We start from the raw sequence: 18,759 nt of genomic DNA, 5'->3' as shown, positions 1-18,759 counted from the left end.
AAAAAAAAAAAAAAAAAAAAAAGCAGTACAAATGATATTACAAGTGTGTTAATTTCTCCCACAAACTGGCAGGCAAAATTCATACCAACAGAAGAAGCATTAGCCAAAGAGCTTATAACCCACTGCTGTCAAGTTGATTCTGGCTCTTAGCCACCCTACAGGACAGAGAAAAACTTCAGAGTTTCCAAGGCTGTAATCTGAATGGAAGCAGACTGCCACATCTCTCTTCCACAGAGTGTTTAGTGGATTTGAACCACAGACCTTTCTTTTAGCACCTGAGTTCTTAACCACTATGCTACCAACATTCCTGAGTTTGCAATAGGAGCTTTATAGAGCTAGTCTTTGGCATCACTTCATGGCTTGAGATCATAGAAGTACATTAGAATGGCTATAGAAACAAAAGACTGAGAAAGTAGTAAGAATTGTGCTGATTTTAGTGATATGTAGCCTCCCTAGGGACTAAGTCTCTGTTTTGCTGAGGGTGAAGCTCACTGAACACCAGGGAAAGGAATTCAGTACGGTAGCCAGGGGCCTTAGGTGTCTGTCTTAGTTTGTGGTTTCTCATTCTAGTTTTTAGAAAGTAATTTGCCACATTCCAGAATGTGAAGAGCTTTCTCTTCTCTTTCTCACTGATCTTATTTGAATATTATAGGATATACAAATGTTTAGAATATGTTCTTCCTGCTTCAGTGACTGGGATAATTGGGATGGGAGTGTTGGAGACAGTGCGATTGGCACAGGACAGAGCAGAGTTTAGGGCTGTTGTACATAGGGTCGCTATGAGTCACAAGCGATTTGATGGCACATAACAACAACAACAACTTCTCAAATGAAGAAGATCCTGAAAACTCAGTGCAGTTCTGTGACTGTGTAAGAAGCTATTTGCCTCTAAAAGAGATTTTTCTATATAAAGGACTCATCTCCCAGATCATTCTCCTGCTGATGGTGAGAGCAGTCCAAAGCATGGCTAGGTTTTCCTAGCTCATGAACCATGCACCAGATGCCAGGAAGCTCAATTTGGAGGTCAGATGCACATGGGGGCAGTAGGAGGGACTTTCAATTTGGCTGTCGTTCATGACAAAGGCAATAGGCGGCAAAGGAGCATTCTGGAAAATGAGATACCAATGGACATTTGTTGCTCTAAAGATGGGACTTTTTCTTTCTTTTTTACCCTGTTAGAGAATTTTTTTGATGTGCACAGGGATTTGATACTTAGAAGGTACCATTCATCTATTTTATTCTCTCCTGGTTAGTAGTTTTTCAAGATGCTTGGAAGATTGTTCATTCTGTGGCTTAGGGCTTCTAGAGTTCTTCTAAGCTTTTCTCTGATGATGTTTATTGTCATTGGTTTTACTCTTCCTTGATCCACCTGGAGTTGGTTTTTGTGTATGGTGTGAGATTTGGAATTTGCTTGAGTTTTCTACATATGGTTTTACAATTTTGCCAACACCATTTGTTAAAAAGGGTGCTGTTTCCCCACTTAACTCATTTCATCTCCTTGTCAAAAATCAGTTGAGCATAGGTAGATGAGCTAATTTCTGGGTTCTAAAAAAATATTTGGTGATGACATATCTGATAAGGGACTCATACCTAAAATTTATAGTAAATCCAGCACCTCAACAAGAAAAGGTGCATACGAATAGGTACTTTACCAAAGAAGACATTGGCAAACAAACACAGATGGCAAACAAACACATGAATAAATGTTAAAAATCTTTAGCTTTCAGAGATGCAAATAAAAATAATTATCATATCATCTCACCCCAGTAATTATAGCAAAGTTCAGCAGAGCAGCAAACAAGAAATGGTGGTGAGGTTGTGGAGAGATTGGAACCCTTATTAACTGCTGCTGGAAGTGTAAAATGGTACAACCACTATAGAAGGAAGTTTGGTACATTCTCAAAAAGTTGGAAATAGAAATACCATTTGACTCAGCAATGCCACTACTGGGTATATACCCTAAAGAAACCAGAACTGCCACCCAAGCAGATATATGCACACCTATGTTACTGCTCCCTTATTTATAACAGCAAAGACAAAGAAGCAACTCAAGTGTCCATCAACAAATGAATGGATAGAAAAACCATGGTATATTTATACTTTGGAATACTACACAGCACTGAAAAACAACTAACTCATAAAACATTACACAACGTGAGTGATTCTGGAGGACATATATTGAGTGAACTATCTCAGTCATAAAAGGACAAATTCTGCACAGCACCACTGTTCTAAAACAGGACTGACATGGGGGGTTGTGAGGAGAACAGGATATAGATATATATATATATATAGTGAACTAGAGGAGGGGGAAATGTGCAACAACCAATGAATGAGAATTTAACTTTTCTGTAAACTTTCATTAAAATCACAATTAAAAAAAAATATTTTCTTACAGTACAAGATATCCTCTTTCTCCCAGGATATATGGGAAGGCAAAAGCTTGACAGTTAATGTTTAGTTTTTTTCTCTATCTATTCCCTTCCTTCTTAATGTCTACGTTCTTATCTGTGTCATCAGCCCCACTTCTGAATAACAAAAAAGTGATATACAAGGTGGTGTGGTGGTGTTGTGGGGAGCAAAGGAAAAGACACGGCAAGCGTGACATTCAGTAGCATCACTAGGGTCTGGAGATGATTCCGCTTACCTTGTTATCATCATTGTGGATTGCCTGGATCAAGCTCTCTAGCTCCTGTGCAGAAGAGAAACACAGCCTGTGTAAGAGGGAGAAGAGTCTACCTGCACAGGAGTCAGGGCGAATCTGGTCTCGGCTTGGTCATTCAGACTCCAGGTTGGGGAAGTCTGCCGTTCTCTTGTTTTTAAATTCACTTCTGGTACAAGAGCAATAGAGGCATAGCTCCCCAAAAGCCAGTTCTCTTGTTCACTCTACAAAGATTCTAGGGAGGGCAATTCTAGAAGAATTGCAAGTCCAAGGATAATTCCAGGTGCGAACAATATTAGACAATGGGATGTTGAGGGCATCTTCTGAGTATAGGGTTGCAGGGAAGAGCCAATTATAGTAGACACGTCATAGAAGAGTCAGAAAGCTGAAGCTATTGTGCAGAGTTTGAGGCAGAATGTGGGAAACAGAAAAATGAAGTGTATGTATGAAGACTTAAAAAATCAACTGTCGTCCCTCAAAATATGTATTGCAAATCCTAATGTCTACATCTCTAGTTATAATTCCATTTGAGAATGAGTTATCCCTGTGATGTTAATGAGGCAGGGCTAGTTAGTGCAAGGTATATGTTAATTTCTTCTGAGCTATAGATTAAACAAGCCAGCTAGCAGGCAGAGATGGGGGAAGACACAAGTCACATGAAGATCACCAAGGAGCCACTGAATAAGACCTTACTCCAAAGCCAAAAGAAAAAAAGCTGCACCCTCAAGTTGGTACTCAGAATTCCAATGTCCAGCATCCTAACAGTGAGAAAATGGGTTTCTTGTGGTATCTCTATTATAGCAGCTCTAGATAACTAAGACTGAAGACATGGAGGCAAACAGGAGGAGCTGAGAGGCAAGGAGCGAGCCTACCTGGGGTGGAATTCTCTTGAATGCTTCCAGGCAGTTGAGGAGGATGGTGTCCCCATCACTTTTTGCTGCCATGCCTGACTCACTGACACATTTAAGCAGTTGGCGGATCTCACTATATTTCTCTCTTTCTACCAACTGCCGGGCAGCTCTGCAGTAAGTGACAGCAGCATCCAGCTGGAAGTCCTAGAAGAGAACAGACGAGGAGGGGATTAAAATGGTAGAAGATATTAACAGTGGGGATAGTGGGGAAGGGGTCAGCACCGTAAAAGCTAATGTGATGTGTGGCCCAAGATGACATAGTGCTTGTAGTCAGAGTAGGAAATACAGAGTCGATCCTCATTATTTATGGTAGTTATGTTCATTAAAGTTGCTGTAATATGAAGTTATTAGATGTTGAACTATTACTCCAAGGGATATACAGGGTCAGGTTTGAGCTTCTGGCTACATTTTCATCCACTGATTAAATACACTATCTTGTTTATGTGTATTTCTATTTGAATGTAGCTCGTGTCATAACTGTCATTGACTCATGAACAGGAAACTCATGTAAAGTGGCATTACAACTCGTGCTGAATGAATCTATTTTTTTCTTTAAAGCCTATCATTGTGTACTTAGGAATACCACAGAGTATTTTAGCATTATGCTTGGGGGTTGGTTTAAACAGCAAAACCAAACACACACAAAAAAAGAAGTACAAAATATATAGCACCAAATGCTGCAAAAGGACATTTAGTTATGATCTGAGAGCTAACAAAGAAAGACTCTGCATTGCCTTTTCGAATGCAGTTGGGAACCTTCCTGTTGCGTGACTCAAAATGTTTTATCCCTCTGTACTTATCCATGAATATCTGTGTATGACCATGAAAACATCATGAGGATTATTTGGCAGTCATGAATTTTTGCAAGTAGGTGAATTTACAAATATGGAATCTGCAGATAATGAAGAGAGACCATATAATAAGGAAAAACACAAGCTGCAAGGTCCTCTGGAGATATTTAGGAGGCATCCACAAAAATGCCAATCTTGCTGCTGTATCACTTTCTGAAAATATTCTAACAAATCAAAACAGTTGAGAGTTTCGTGAGTCATTCTTCCCTTGGGACACAGATGTTGGGGGCTGATGTTTGCTGCTCTGGGCATATGATATTCTGCTGAGAGATGCCTTTGTGCTTAGAGACAGAACAATTCATCAAATGACTGACGTGCTGAAAGCTGCCAGGTAAACAAACACCTTAACCTTGGTCAAGGGTAACACTTAAGGCTCCAGGCCTGGAAGGGCTGTCCCTCTGTCTGCTCACTTGAGGGTACCTTAGTGTAGAGAGCTTCCCTCAATATTAGAAACGTGTTGGAAGTTGTATGGGAAGAAACAAGCCTGACAAACTACTCATAAATTATAGTGACGTGATGACACACACAGTGTATGGATACATACCTACTTTCCCTGAAGAACAGCGATCACCTCAACCAGTTCTCAGGTAGTCAGTGCTGGGGCGTGGTGTCTGGAGAAACTCTATCTACTCTAGCTTGTGACCCAGCATCCTTTGTTACAATGGGAAACATGCTAGTGCTGGCATCCAGAGGTTGGCAGGGCAGCCCAGTGACCTTCCTGATATACAGAAAACCCTAGGGCTCCACCTTCTGCCCTGTTTGCTGTGCAGGTCAACAGCTGAGGGGAGATGTCCTAGACTTAGTTTAAGGTGTTTATTTTTTTTAAGGTGTTTTATTAAAAGACTTCTGGATGGGTTTGTTTTTTGCTACTTGATTTCTTACAAACTAGCCTGCATTGTGGATTTGACCCAGTTCTAGAACAGACACCTCCTTGATTTCATCCTTTATGTGCATATAAATCTGCTTTTTGTGGGATTAATATTTTCTGAATAATAACCTCTCATGGAACTGTGGTCTGGTGCTAATTGCCTGGGTATAATCTCAAGTAATCCAAGTCATACCTGAAGAACACGAAATGCAATTCCAAAGCCATCTTCTACATTTTTCCCTCCAAGCATGACCTGAAAGAGAGAAATGGGCCTTTAGTGAGCAATAATTATTGGATTAGTCCTTTAATCAGGAATATCACTGATTCCCATTTATTCAGCAAATATCTGCAAAGACCCCCACTAAGGGCCAAATATGAAGGATATTAAAAAATGATCAAAATGGATGATTCCAGCTTTCTGGGGTTTGAATTTAAGTGGGAAGGCATCAAACACTTGAAACACTAAGCAGACAATTACAATTGTGAAACATGTTTGGAGAGAACAGTCTACCTAAGGTCTGAACTGTATACCTTGCAGGCCACATCCATTTTCATGTGGTTATTTCCAAACAGGGTTGGTAGAGGCAAGGTGGTGATTTGAGAGGTCCCAGCGCTTTCACATCGATGTAAGAACCTAGTCACTTCCATCTGCAGCTGGAGCGTATTCATGTGCCTACAGTGACAGAAACATGTGGTCTAGCCTCATGAGGGGCTTCAGGAGTGCTGTAACGGGGGCTGGTAGTAAGGGGGGAAAAATCAATAAAGTAGCATAAGAAAAGGCATAGGAAATGATAATAGAGGAAAAGGGATCCTCTGAACAGCTGTAACAAGACAGAAACAGGTGGTCTAGTGGTTGGACACGTCATCAGGAAAGAGCAATAGACAGAAAGTTTGATAAGGTAGAGGGCCAATGGGAATGAGGAAACTCTCAAAGAGATGACTGGCATAACAACTACAACAAGAGACTGACTCGAACATACCAGTAAAGAAGGTGCAAGACTGGATGATGTTTCCCTCTGTGATATATAGGTGGCTATCGGTCTGAGCTTACTCTACGGCAATCATTAACTACCAGAGCCTTGTCCAGACTCACAATAGTTAGGATGCACTCTGAAACTTGAGCATCTATGTGCCAGGAACCATGTTACCTGGTAACAAAGCACTAGAGGTCAAGAGAGACATAGCTTTTACCTGTACAGTGTTGATAGGTGACTGGAGGGATAATAAACACAGAAAAGACTTCACAGGACTACTCCGTCCTGTGGAGCAATTTATTGTCACGGTAGGGTGCTTACTGTAGCTGGTGCAGAGTGATTAGAAAACACAAAAGCTGAGACAGGGAAGGATTTGGCGAGTAAATGCACATTCAGAAGGTCAGTGTGACAGGAAACTTGGCAAGGCCAAAGAAAGTAGCGTCAAATAAAGATCAAGAGGCAGGGATGAGATTCCTCATGAGCTCCCCCCACCAACTGAAAGGAGCTTGTTAATAGATGAGGGAGAGAACTGTTTAAAAGGGATATATGATTATGTATTATTTGCATGACAAGAGTCCAGAATAAGAGTTGCATAGTAAAGTGGCCTGGGGAGTGGGGAGGGGCGGGCAGGGAGAAAAATGTGCAACAATGAATGAATAGAAATCTAAGTTCTCTAAAAACTTTCATTAAAATCTCAATAAAAAAATAAAAGAAAGGAGTTCATCACTTAGTTTGATTATGTAGTCCTTCTCATCCAGGGATGATTCTTGTTTTTTTTTCTTCAGTTTTGTAATTCCACACAATTTTCTGTTTCATCTATGTCTTTGTATCCATGTATTTTTGTTTGTTTAATTAATTTTAATGAAAGTTTACAGAGACTTAGGGTTTCCAGTCATTCATTGTTGCACTTTTTTCCCTACACATACCCTACCCCCAGGGGTGATTCTTTTTAAGATATTTTTTTTCTCTAGTGCAGGAGAGGAAGACCCTGGATGAGATGGATTGATACAGTAACTGGGGCAACGGGGACTGGTGTGTCAGAATCAGTGAGACTGGCTCAGGACAGGGCAGGCTTCAGAGCTCTGAACATAGGGTCATTATGGGTGGCCGGAGACTAGAGGGCGCATAACAGCAACAAGGGTTTGGGCCGGACAAGAACAGCTACACCACCAACAGACCCTCAGCCCGAGTCCTTTCTGCCCCACCCTTGTTATTCCCTGAACTTTTAGATACTTTGACACATCGGCCGCAGTCATCTTCTTTCGGAATAGGGTGGTCTTCTTTCTTCCTGTGCTACGGGATGTTTCTTGGAGGTAGATCTTGAGATGGTCCTTGGCTTTAAGCAGCCATGAGAGCTTCTCTCCAAGCTCTGTGTATGTATTGGCTTTGTGACTGAAGAACCGAATACAGGTCATGGCAGCCCGGACTTGGTCCTGGAAGAGGAACATAAATGTTCAGGTCCAAGGTGACCAGGGATCCTGCAGATTGAGTGGGATGGGAATCCTGATCCATGAAGTCTGGGTCAGCAGCTATTCCAGGGCCCAAAAGATCCTAAGGCAAGAACTGACTGAACTCTTGGGCAAGGTATTAGTCTACACACACACACACACCACTCCTACATAAACATACATACAAAGGATAATTCTAATTCTGCATTCAATATCTTGTCTTGACTGTTATTTTTTCAGTCAAATTGGGAGAAACTTGTTCCCTTTCTCTTCTGTCACCTTCATTTAGTTGTGTTTTTGTTTTTTTTTGAGGGGTACCTGGATACCTTCATTTAACTTTCCATTCTTTCTCATGAACTTAGCATTCTAGCCTCATGCTTGGTCCTTGGATTTTTATTTTATTATTATTTTTATATTTTTTTTTTGTGTGTGTGTGTGTGTGTACTGTTAAATTGGATCTGACTGGTATAGGAGGAGATTGTCCCTCCTTCTCCAGCACAGCATCTGGTGAATTCGAACCTCATACCTCTGGGATTGCAGAGCAGCTTCTTGCCACTAGGCCACCAGAGCTTCCTTGGTCCTTGGATTTTAAGAATGCCATGATTGGCAAGATTAAAGTTTGTCTCTTTAGGATGGAAATGCTAGTATCATTTAACAATGCTAGAAGTAACACGGATTTACTCTGGAGTCTATCAAAGAACAAAGACAGGGAACAAATGACACCATGCACAGCCTCCTCTGCATGGCCGGGTGTCTGACAGAGGAAGGTAGGGAGGGGCTGCTGTTACCTTCATGAACTGCTGCAGCTCATACAGAATGTGGTAGTAGTTCTTCTTCTGTAAATGCTGGCAGGCAGCAATCAAGTACTTTCCCCAGCTTTCCAAAGATGGGTCAATGGATTCTAGCAAGTTTTCCAAAATATGCAGCTTCCCACTTTTATAGCTTGGCTGGAAAATACCTTCTATGAAGACTTCTGGAGGACTCTCCTAGAGCAGGGCAAGGTGAGAAGTCAGAAGTCATGAATCTGACATTCATTTCTGGGATCCACTCTAAATTGCCTTCCACCAAACTCCTTCTGCAATATTTTCCAAAACAGGGTTCCTGGACCTTTTTTTGGTGTCACAGGAACCTTTGAGAATTCTCCTCTATCAACTGTTCCACCATTCCCCTTCCCTTCAGAGAAAAGCTCCTGACAGAGCTATCTATGCTTACTGTTCCAATTCATCTTAGACTCACTTTAGTTTTTATGACTATAACTCCATTAAAATTGTCCTCTGGGGGGCTCTGGTGGCCTAGTGGCAAGAAGCTGCACTGCAATCCCAGAGGCTCACGGTTCAAATCCACTAGATGCTCTGCCGGGGAAGGAGGGACAATCCCCTCCTGTACCAGTCAGATCCAGTTTGACAGTACACATACAAAAAATAAAATTAAAAAAAAATTTTATTAAAAAAATTGTCCTCTGGTCACCAGTGACCACTACACAGTTAAATCCAACAGTCCTTTCTTGGTTTTCATTCCATCTGAACTATTAGTAGCTTTTACTGCAGCAGATAGCTTCCTCCTTCTTGAAAAAAATCTTTCTTTCTTCGACTCATAGGACACCACCTTTTCTTCCTACTTCCCTGGCTGGCTCCTCCTTCTTAGTCTCCCTTATGGACTAATTGCCACCTAATTGCCCCGGGGGCCAGGAGGAACCTGTCCCCTTTTCTATTGATTTCATTTAGTCTCATGGAATATTACCCATTTGTTGTTCCTTCCTCCTGAACTCCAGAAGTACATTCCAATTGCCTACTCAACATTTCCAGTTGGATATAGAATAAACTTAATAATACATTCCAACTATTTGCTTCCTACAAACCAGTTTTTTCTGTTTTCCCTTTTCCAGTAGATGGCAACTCCATTCTTCTAGTAGTTCCGGTAAAAAAACCTTTGAATCCTCCCTTTCCTCATGCTCCACAATAACAAAATCATTGGCCAATTCTGTTGGTCCCATCTTCAAAACATATCTAGAATCTGATCACTTCTCACCAGCTCCATCATCAACATCTTGGCTGAGTTAGGACAATAGTTTACTACTTGGTCTAGCCTTTTCCACGTTCCTCTTTGTCTAATGTCAAGAAATCAACCTGAATGGTTCATAAGAACTTAAGTCAGATCATGTTACCCCGTTGCTCAAAATCTCCCAGTGGTTTTTCTTTTCACTCAATGTAAAATCTCAAATTGGACTGCCCACTTCACAACATAAGCTCAAGTAAAATATAGGTTTTCCACAGAGGCCAGTTTAAGGCTCCTCTCAATCATATAGGCCTTAACTAAGTTTACCCTGAGGTTTTAAGACCCTGCGTGACACGGCCCCTGTCATCTTTTACCTTACCTGCTGGGATTCTCGCCCAGCTCACTCTGCAGTCCCCTCACCCACACTAGCTGCTCCATCAACATAATTTACTCTCTCAACTCCTTCAGGTCTTTCAAACATCACTTCTCCTGGGTATCCCTTCAAAATCACACAAGCCACCTCCACAACCCCACTTGAGGTTTCTAACTACTTTTCACGAGCCCTCTGTATTTTATTTACCAAGTTTACTATTTCTCTCTCTGCCATTTTGTTGTTGTTGTGTACTATTGAGTCGGATCCAAGTGGCACAGGAGATTGTCCCTCCTTCTGCAGTGGAGCATCTGGTGGATTTGAACTGTAAGCACCTTCGGGATTGCAGTGCAGCCTCTTGCCACTAGGTCACCAGAGCTCCCTTTATAATACAAATTTTTGAAGGAAGATCTGGCTTTCTCTGTTTTTTTTTTTTTTTTGTTACTGTATCCTTGTCTCCAAGAACTGTCCCTATTTAATAAATAAATTTAATAAAGAAACTATTTAATAAATAATGAGTAATTAGTGGGTCAGTGGTGGCAGAATTCTCGTCTTCCATGTGGAAGATCTGGCTTTCATACCCAGTCCAAGGTCGTGCACAGCTACTATCTGCCAGTGGAGGCTGGCTTATGTATCACTCTATTGTGGAACAGCTCTCAATAGGTTCCAGACAAATATGGATTAGGAAGAAAGACCAAGCAATATCTACTTTTGAAAACCAGGCAATGAAAACTGCATAGATCACAACAGTCTAATTGTTAACCCAGAACAGGGACCGGTAGGACCAAGCAAGACCAGGCAGATGCGTTCGGTTGAGCATGGGGTCGTCATGAGTCAAGGGCCAATTGGAAAGCAGCTCATTAGAGCCACAACTGTGGTTTGGAAAGTTTATCCTGGGTCAATGTGGTCGGTAAAGTGTGAAAAGAGCAAGGGATAAGCCTAGACACAGAATATCTTTCTTGCTCCAGACATTCAGCTGTAGTTTTCACAGTGCTTTTTTTCTGCTATTCCTGCCTACTTAAGAATAAACATATTTCAGTCCAAGGATAATTGTAATTATAAAGACAAAACAAACAAACAAACAAAACCAAATAAAACCCAGCTTCTTCTTAGCTTAGACGAATGCAAAGCAGGGCCAGTGCTGTAGTCAGCTTATAACAGATAATTAACTAAGCAGCTTAACTCTCTCTGCACTACAGTTACTAAGAGAGAGAACAGAATTTGGCGGCTGCCATCTGTAATTTGTGCTTGCAGAAACAGCTTCACTTCAAAACTCACTTGGAAAATGCAGGGGGAAAAAAAAGAAGACAGCAACTCTGTTACCTTTCAGATCTTGTCTGAGCCACTCTCTCCCAGTATGCTCTGTTGCAGCCACCCTGGCCTCTGTACCCACCTCTCCTTCCACCTGGCCTGCCCTGCCCCCACTCACACCTCCACGGCTTACTCCCTCACCTTCTTCAGGTCTTTACTCCAACATCCCCTTCCCTAGACACCCTGCTCAGCTGTGTAAACCATTCCGACGCCAAAGTTTTCTCATTCCTCAAGTCCAAATAATGAAACTTCTACATTACTCTTGAGGCCTCATCATAAGCTGAGATAGTTATGCCAAGACAGTACAGAAACCTTTCCCTTGCACTGTTCTCTTAGAGGGATGGTTACTATGACTACCTGAACTGGTGAGCAGTGCTACATGATATGGTTATTTCTAAATTTTCATGAGATGCCATTTAAAGAATATCTTGAGCTGTTTCAGTGTCAAATAAAATTTGATATACAGAATTCTTCAGGAAGTTATCATGGAAGTTTGAGCTAAGAGCAGAAAATATCAAAGGGTAATGATGAAACAGTCCTGACTTTGCTCAAAAATGGCTCCAAAAAACCACTTTAGTGATATCTTGGTCTCCAGGGGAGGAAGGCAGAGGATGTAAGGAAAAAACCCAAAAAAAGTAATCCCTCCCTCCCTCCCTCCTCCAAAACATCATCTGCTCTCTTTTTACCAGATACTTGGAGATGTGGCACAGGATTTGAGCCATGGTTGTTTCCATGCCTTGTGGTTATAATTCTAAGTAGAACAGGAGATGAGTCAAAAAGTATGGGGAATGCACACCAAACTAGGACAAAGATGGAGTATTTTCTCTTCTTGACATAATCCTGGGTCCTAATACTTTTTAGATACCACCTTCTTCTCTTCCTGCATCCTCTGACCTCCTTTCCCTCGACTCTCTCTCCGGGCTAATTCTCTCCTGATTTCTTCACTACAGTTTCCAGGTCAAAAATTCCCTCCCACTACAAATGCAATGAAATTTCCAAGGAAATCCCAAGGCACAGTATACTTTGGCAATTCCTGTTTGCTTGTTGTACATTATTTAAAATTTTGCCTTTTAAAGATCATCAATGATATAGTTGTGATACTATATACTGGTGGCCTAGTGGTAAGAAGCTGTGTTGCTAACACAAAGACATGTAGTTCAAATCCCTCAGTTGCTGCAGGAGATAGCTGGGCAATCTCTTCTTGTGTGATTTACTGCCTCTAACACTCACTGGAGGGTCAGCTATGAGTTGGTTGCTCTGTTAAATCAAAAGCAGTGCTGCTTTGGTGGTTCAAATCCACCAGTGACTTCTCAGAAGAAAGATAGGCAATCTCCTGTGCAATTTACAGCTTCCATAAACCCACTGGAGGGTCAGCTGTGAGTCAGTTCTGACTCAAAGGCATTGAGTGAGGTTTTTAATAACTCTATATAAGAGAGCTCTGGTGGCCTAATGGCAAGCAGCTGTGCTGAAATGCCAAAGGCACGCAGTTCGAGTCCACCAGTTGCTTGGTGGGAGAAAGATGGGCAGTCTCTTCCAGTGTGGTTAACTGCCTCCGGAAACTCACTGGAGGTCAGCAAAGGGCCAGCTCTGACTCTACAGTACACAACAACAGTAAGGAGGCAGGCTGGTGTAGAGGATTATGTGTTGGGCTGCTTGCTGAAAAGTTGTCAGCTTGAATTAATCAGCTGTTCTTTGGCAAAGAGATGGGCAAACTACTTGCCTAAAATATTTACAGCCTTGAAAATCTGAAGGAGGGCTGATGAGTTACAAACAACCTGATAGCAGTGAGTTTGTTTTGGTTTGGACAATTCTACATAATTAGTGTTGCAATGATATTTATTTTACAAACGAAGCAACTGAGGTTATGAGAAGCTAAGCAGTTTTCCCAATGTCACACAAACCTCAAGCCAACCTTCTCCTGCCAAGAGTCTATGCTCTTAACTATTGTCTGATTCTGCTTTGGAGAAAGGAATGGAATTCCTCAGTGCCAGTCAGGAGGGCGACCTAGGATCCAGGTGAAGACCTGTCACACACCCACCAGTTAACAGCTATGTAGAGTTTTCCATTTCTACCTGACTCCATCAGACACAACCTCAAAGCTCCATGTTTCCATAGTGCCCCCTCCCCCCTAAAGCGGAGTGGCTCACGCAAGACGGCTCAGGCAGGCCCTGCTCCATGGGAGCCCGCAGGCCCTGCTCCGTGGGAGCTGGGTTGGCAGGGCCCACCTTATTGAGCAGGTGCAACAGGGCCTCCCGCAAGCAGCTGTGCCTCATGTAGAAGCTGATGATGGCCAGGTTGGTGCTGTAGTTATGCAGGTAGAAGAGGCATTCTTGGTAGTAGGTGTTGTGCAGGATCTTCCCCTCGGGAATCACCTCTAGGGAGAGGCTTTGGGTCCGAAGGGTAGCTTCCAGCTCTCTCAGCGTAGCAAAGTAATCGTCATCTTGCTGACAGGAAAGAGAGGGTGCATTGGAAAAACAATACTCAGCAAGTTTTCATGTTTTTGAAGAATAACCAGTGAAAACATGCTAAAGCAGGCTACAAAGTTCTGTATAATGCAATGCTCTATAAATCCAATTTCAAACAAAAACATAAAGATGAAAACTCACCAAAACTCAGATATTAATTCAATCTAAGTAGGAGATAAAGGTACCTGGGTGGCACAAATGGTTTGCATTTGTCTACTAACCCACAAGTTTATGGTTTAAAACCACCCTGCAAGCACCTTGGAAATAAAGCCTGGTATCTGAGTCTGTAAAGATTATTGCCAGAAAAACCTTATAAGGCATCTTTACTTATACAGCATAAAGGATTACCACAAACTAGATGGGGCTTTTACTTTAAGCTGATTAGAAAGAATTTTTATCTTTCTTAAAAAAAATTTTGTGGGTAGCTCTGGTGGCCTAGTAGCAAGAAGCTGCACTGCAATCGCAGAGGTACATGGTTCAAATCCACTACATGCTCTGCTGGAGAAGGAGGGGCAATCTCCTCCTGTACCCGTCAAATCTGACTTGATGGTACACACACAAAATAATAAAGTAAAATAAAATTTAAAAAGTTTTTGTGGCTTTTTTTACTAAAACAATTTGGCTTTGTATTAATTATTACTCATATGTTGTTGTTAAGTGCCATCGAGTCAATTATGACCGATAGAGACCCAATGAACAACGTATCTGAACCCTGTCCTATCTTCACACTTGAACCCATTGCTGCGGTCACTGTGTCAATTCACTTGGTTAAATATCTTCCTCTCTTTTGCTATCCTACAGGTATTACAGTAAAACCTGAAAAGCTGGAACCTGTGTAAGGTGGACACTTGTCAGAGAAGGAAAAACTCACATTACTTTTCACTAAAATGAGTAAAAGACTACACCTTGTCAGAGGCTGAAAAATTTTGAGACCTGGAAAAATAAGGCAGCTCTGCTGCATTCTGGCTCTCACAGGTTTCACAGTATATATCAGGTAAATAACAAACGATCAGTTTGGTAGTCCTTGAGCCAGGTCGGCCAGGGTCAGTTGAATTGATGCTGATCCTTCCCTAGAGCAGACTGTGCCAGGCATATACTTCTCCTTGCTTGCTCTGTTCTTACCAAGGACATGAGGGGTCTTGCTGTGGACTCCAGGTATTCAATCACATCCTGCACCAGCCTTGAGCCATGACTCAGCTGATTGAGGTCAAAAGGTGGCTTGAGACAACGGTTGAACTTCTCTCGTGCAGCTGTGAGATTCCCAGCTTTAAGGCAAGCCATACCCCAAGCATGCCACGCTCCAGTGGTATCAAGTCCAGTCTTTGTAGAGACCTGGAAGAAAAAGGGTTCTTTCTTACCAGGAGATATCTACATCAAGACTGAGAGCTCTTCCATGCTACATTGTCCTCCTCCTGCCAATCACCTCCCCAGAACTCCATCTGCCCTCATTTCCCCACAAGCAAAATATTTACGCTTTAGAGAGTTCTGCAAGGCTAGATTATGGCAATTATTATTTGGAGGTAAGAAAGCCTTATTTTTGCTGAGATCTTGGATAGGTAAAGTATTATTAAAGAACAAGATAGAAAATCTCTTATTATTTTATCACAGATATTTTATTGTACAGCCACAGTAGTCACAACAGCCTGGTGCTCACATGAAAACAGACATACAGACCAAGCAGTGATGTGAAGAGAATGCATGCGCAGCCAGGCTCCCTGCAGCGCTATTCACAACAGCAGATGGAAGCCCAAGAGCCCATCAATGGATATATGGAGGAACAAACTATGCAATGGAGACACTATGGAACACTATGCAACATTAAGGAATAACGATGACTGTCTCACAACCCAGATGAACCTGGAGGACATTATGCTAAGTGAAATAAGTTATGACAAAAGGACAAATATTATAGAAGACTGTGATTATAAAGAGCTTTAGTGGCCTAGGGGTAAGAAGCTGTGCTGCAACCTCAAAGACATAAAGTTCTAATCCACCAGCTGTTCCATGAGAGAAATATGGGCAGTCTCTTTATGTTTGATTTACTGCCTCTTAAATCCCACTGGAGGATCAGCTGTGAGTCAGTTCCAACTTGATGGCACACAACACCACCAGCACCACCACCAACTATCATAAAAAGTCGAGAAAAAGTTTACACACAGAAAGAGCATTCTTTGATGGTTACGAGGGATAGGAAGGAAAACCAAATCACTAACTAGACAGTAGATACAGATTAACTCAAGTGAAAGGAAAGTTAATATACAACGAAGGGGCAGTCAGCACAACATGAGCAAGGCAGAGGAAACATGAGAGACACACAAGAATAAAAGGTAACAATGGTAAATAAACACCATTACATATGGTAAATACTACTATAGATAGTATCTTGCAATAGCAGTAATAAGAAATTATAATTTATGAGTAGATACATAGGTAGACACGTAAGCTGAATAAATGTGGGAAGATGGATGGGAGTATACTCACCAGCATATACAGGCTGGCAAAGGGTATTTCTACATACATATTTGTATGTGCAGCAAATACGTGCATGTAAAACACACAGGGAACAAAGGTCTGAAAATGTTACATAACTAACACCTTGAAGGACTGAGTTTCTAGATTTTGGGGCTTATGATTATTGTCTCAAGGGACATCTAGGAGAACAGGTATAATACAGCCCACAAAGACAATGTTCTACATACTGCTTTGGTGAGTAGTGACAATTGGGGCCATAAAAGCTTGTGAGTGGTCATCTAAGTGGCCACTACTGGTCTCTCCATGTCTGGAGCAAAGGAAACAAGCACTCAAGGAAGGAAACCATTAGTCCAAATGAGTAATGGGCCATGTGAACAAGAGCCTCCACTAGCCCAAGACCAGAACAAGATGGATTTTTCCAGCTACCACCGCTGACTTTCTCTGTCTAGGATTGTAACTGAAAGTCTTGGACAGAGTAGCAGAAAAACGTACAACAAAATTAAAAATCTTAAAACAGACCAGTCTTACTGGTCCGATAACAAGTTGTAGAAACTACAAGTTATGTCCCTTAGGCATTATCCTTCAAACCTGGAACTGTACCCACACTTACAGGTCACTTTCTAGCCAAATAATCAATTGCCCTATAAAATAAGCCATGACATCTGTGTGGAATGTGCTCCTCAGTTCATTCAATCAATTACATGCAATATAGACCAAAAGTGCAATGTATACCCTAAAACAACATTCAGAAGGCAGGAAGGGGTAGGAAAGGAGGAGGAATGGAAATGGGGAACCCATGGAGGAAGAGGGAAGAGTGTGGTTACACTGCTGGGATTCTGACTAACGTCATGAAGCAGGTGTATAGATCGTTGCATGGTAAACAGATGTGCTCTGTAAACCTACACCCAAACTTTCACTACACGTTTAAAAGAGAGGAAGCTATGTATCTGCTTCACCTCAACACCCAGTTGGTAGTACTCAGCTTCCAAAAGTTGGTTCCGTAGCCGGGTTACTGCAGCTGGCTGCAAGATCTGGTCCAGAGATGGCACGTGACGATAGGCGGCCGCAACCAAGATGTTCAGTACGTCTACCTTGCTGATGTAGCTACGGGAGGAAGCACACGGTGATGAGCCTCCACACTCCAACAGACTGGAAACCAGGACAAATCCCCAAACTGATTTTATACCATTTACTGATACTAGAAATATATTTGGTCTTTGCTTTTATTTTTGCTTTAAAATCTTTCTCCATGCTTTTTATATTTTGCTGTATTAAGTGGTCCCTGCCCACTATTTTTGTAATTTTAATTCTTTTTATTGCTATTTAAAAAACTTTACCTAATACATATTTGTTTCTTTTTTTTTGGTTCTGTTTTTTTTTTTTTTTAATTTCGTGAAATGTTTGCATTGCCTTGAATTACTATTAATAGGCAAACAAGACTAAATCTATTTTGCCTAATGCCATTGACCCTTGTTGTTTTACATATTTGTTTCTTTATTTATCAGTTAAACTCCCTGAGGCCAGAGCATGAATTTTGTCATAACTGAGGTGGAGTTTTTGGTCTAGGTGAAGCACAGGACACTGGATGTTTACTTTGAAGCCAGAGTGTATTTCTCCCAAACGGATTCTAAATATAAATTCACTAAAGTCTTCGCTTGCTTGCTTGCTTTCTGATGAGGGGTAACTAGAGAAAACCTCTGCTTAGAAGAGGTCCCTGGGGGAAGAGGAGGACACAGGCTGTCCAGTTAGAGTGAGAGAGGACCATATGGGATCTTTCCTTAACATCAAACTGGGATGTAAGACCTTTTAGTGTCTAAATGGAGTCAGAAAAAGAAGTTGGGTAGAAACTGTGTTGTTGTGTGTGTCACTGAGCTGAGCTGCCGGTGGGCTCCACAGATAGATCTTATGATTGTCTGACAGAAATGAGTCTAGTATAGAAATACCTGTCACAGAGAGCCAGGTCCTGGCTGCGGCCGGCCCTGACGAACATCATCTTGGCGCTGAAAAGCAGCTGCTTCATGATGTCTGTGAGCAGCCCTGCATCCACCTCCGGGTTGGTGAGTCCCTGGGACAGCCTGCAGCAGTGTTCAATCAGCTGGTGGCCACAAGCAATGCTGTCCCGGTGCAGATTGAGGATGGCGATGCACAAGGAGGCGCTGGGGGCCTGGGCAGGTGTGAGGAGAGAGAGACAGATGACCTCAGGGAGCAGAGCATTCTTTTTCAATGCTACCAGAGGGCAGGGACTAGTCTTCCCATTTCACTGCTGGGAGGAGCCAAAAAATTCCAGAGTAAAGTGAAGCAGAATAAATTTCAGATGTTCCAGCATTGTGCACGCTGCTGGGTTTTGCCAAACACATGGGAAAAGGTGATGGTGTATTCATGTGCCGTCGACTTTTTAAGGCTGTTGATAAAATAGAAAAATCAAACCTAAC

The 18,759-nt window shown here is 41.9% G+C and overlaps 1 protein-coding gene across 1 annotated transcript in view; it reads right to left on the bottom strand.

The window, feature by feature from the left end:
- ZFYVE26 (zinc finger, FYVE domain containing 26) overlaps window positions 1-18,759 on the bottom strand; it is an 85,419-nt gene that overhangs the window by 5,256 nt on the left and 61,404 nt on the right. The window contains exons 32-41 of the mRNA XM_006884754.1: window positions 18,271-18,491; window positions 17,284-17,431; window positions 14,978-15,187; window positions 13,616-13,834; window positions 8,503-8,700; window positions 7,500-7,699; window positions 5,824-5,965; window positions 5,486-5,545; window positions 3,535-3,717; window positions 2,648-2,692 (exon numbers count right to left, since the gene is read on the bottom strand). Coding sequence (XP_006884816.1) covers window positions 2,648-2,692; window positions 3,535-3,717; window positions 5,486-5,545; window positions 5,824-5,965; window positions 7,500-7,699; window positions 8,503-8,700; window positions 13,616-13,834; window positions 14,978-15,187; window positions 17,284-17,431; window positions 18,271-18,491 — 1,626 coding nt within the window. The remainder of the gene's footprint in view (window positions 1-2,647; window positions 2,693-3,534; window positions 3,718-5,485; window positions 5,546-5,823; window positions 5,966-7,499; window positions 7,700-8,502; window positions 8,701-13,615; window positions 13,835-14,977; window positions 15,188-17,283; window positions 17,432-18,270; window positions 18,492-18,759) is intronic.

The sequence above is a fragment of the Elephantulus edwardii genome, unplaced genomic scaffold (assembly GCF_000299155.1).
Source record: "Elephantulus edwardii isolate Elephantulus edwardi_28Jun2011 unplaced genomic scaffold, EleEdw1.0 scaffold00037, whole genome shotgun sequence".
NCBI lineage: Eukaryota > Metazoa > Chordata > Mammalia > Macroscelidea > Macroscelididae > Elephantulus > Elephantulus edwardii.
Note: the sequence above shows the minus strand (reverse complement) of the source record. Positions and strands in the feature narration are given on the sequence as shown.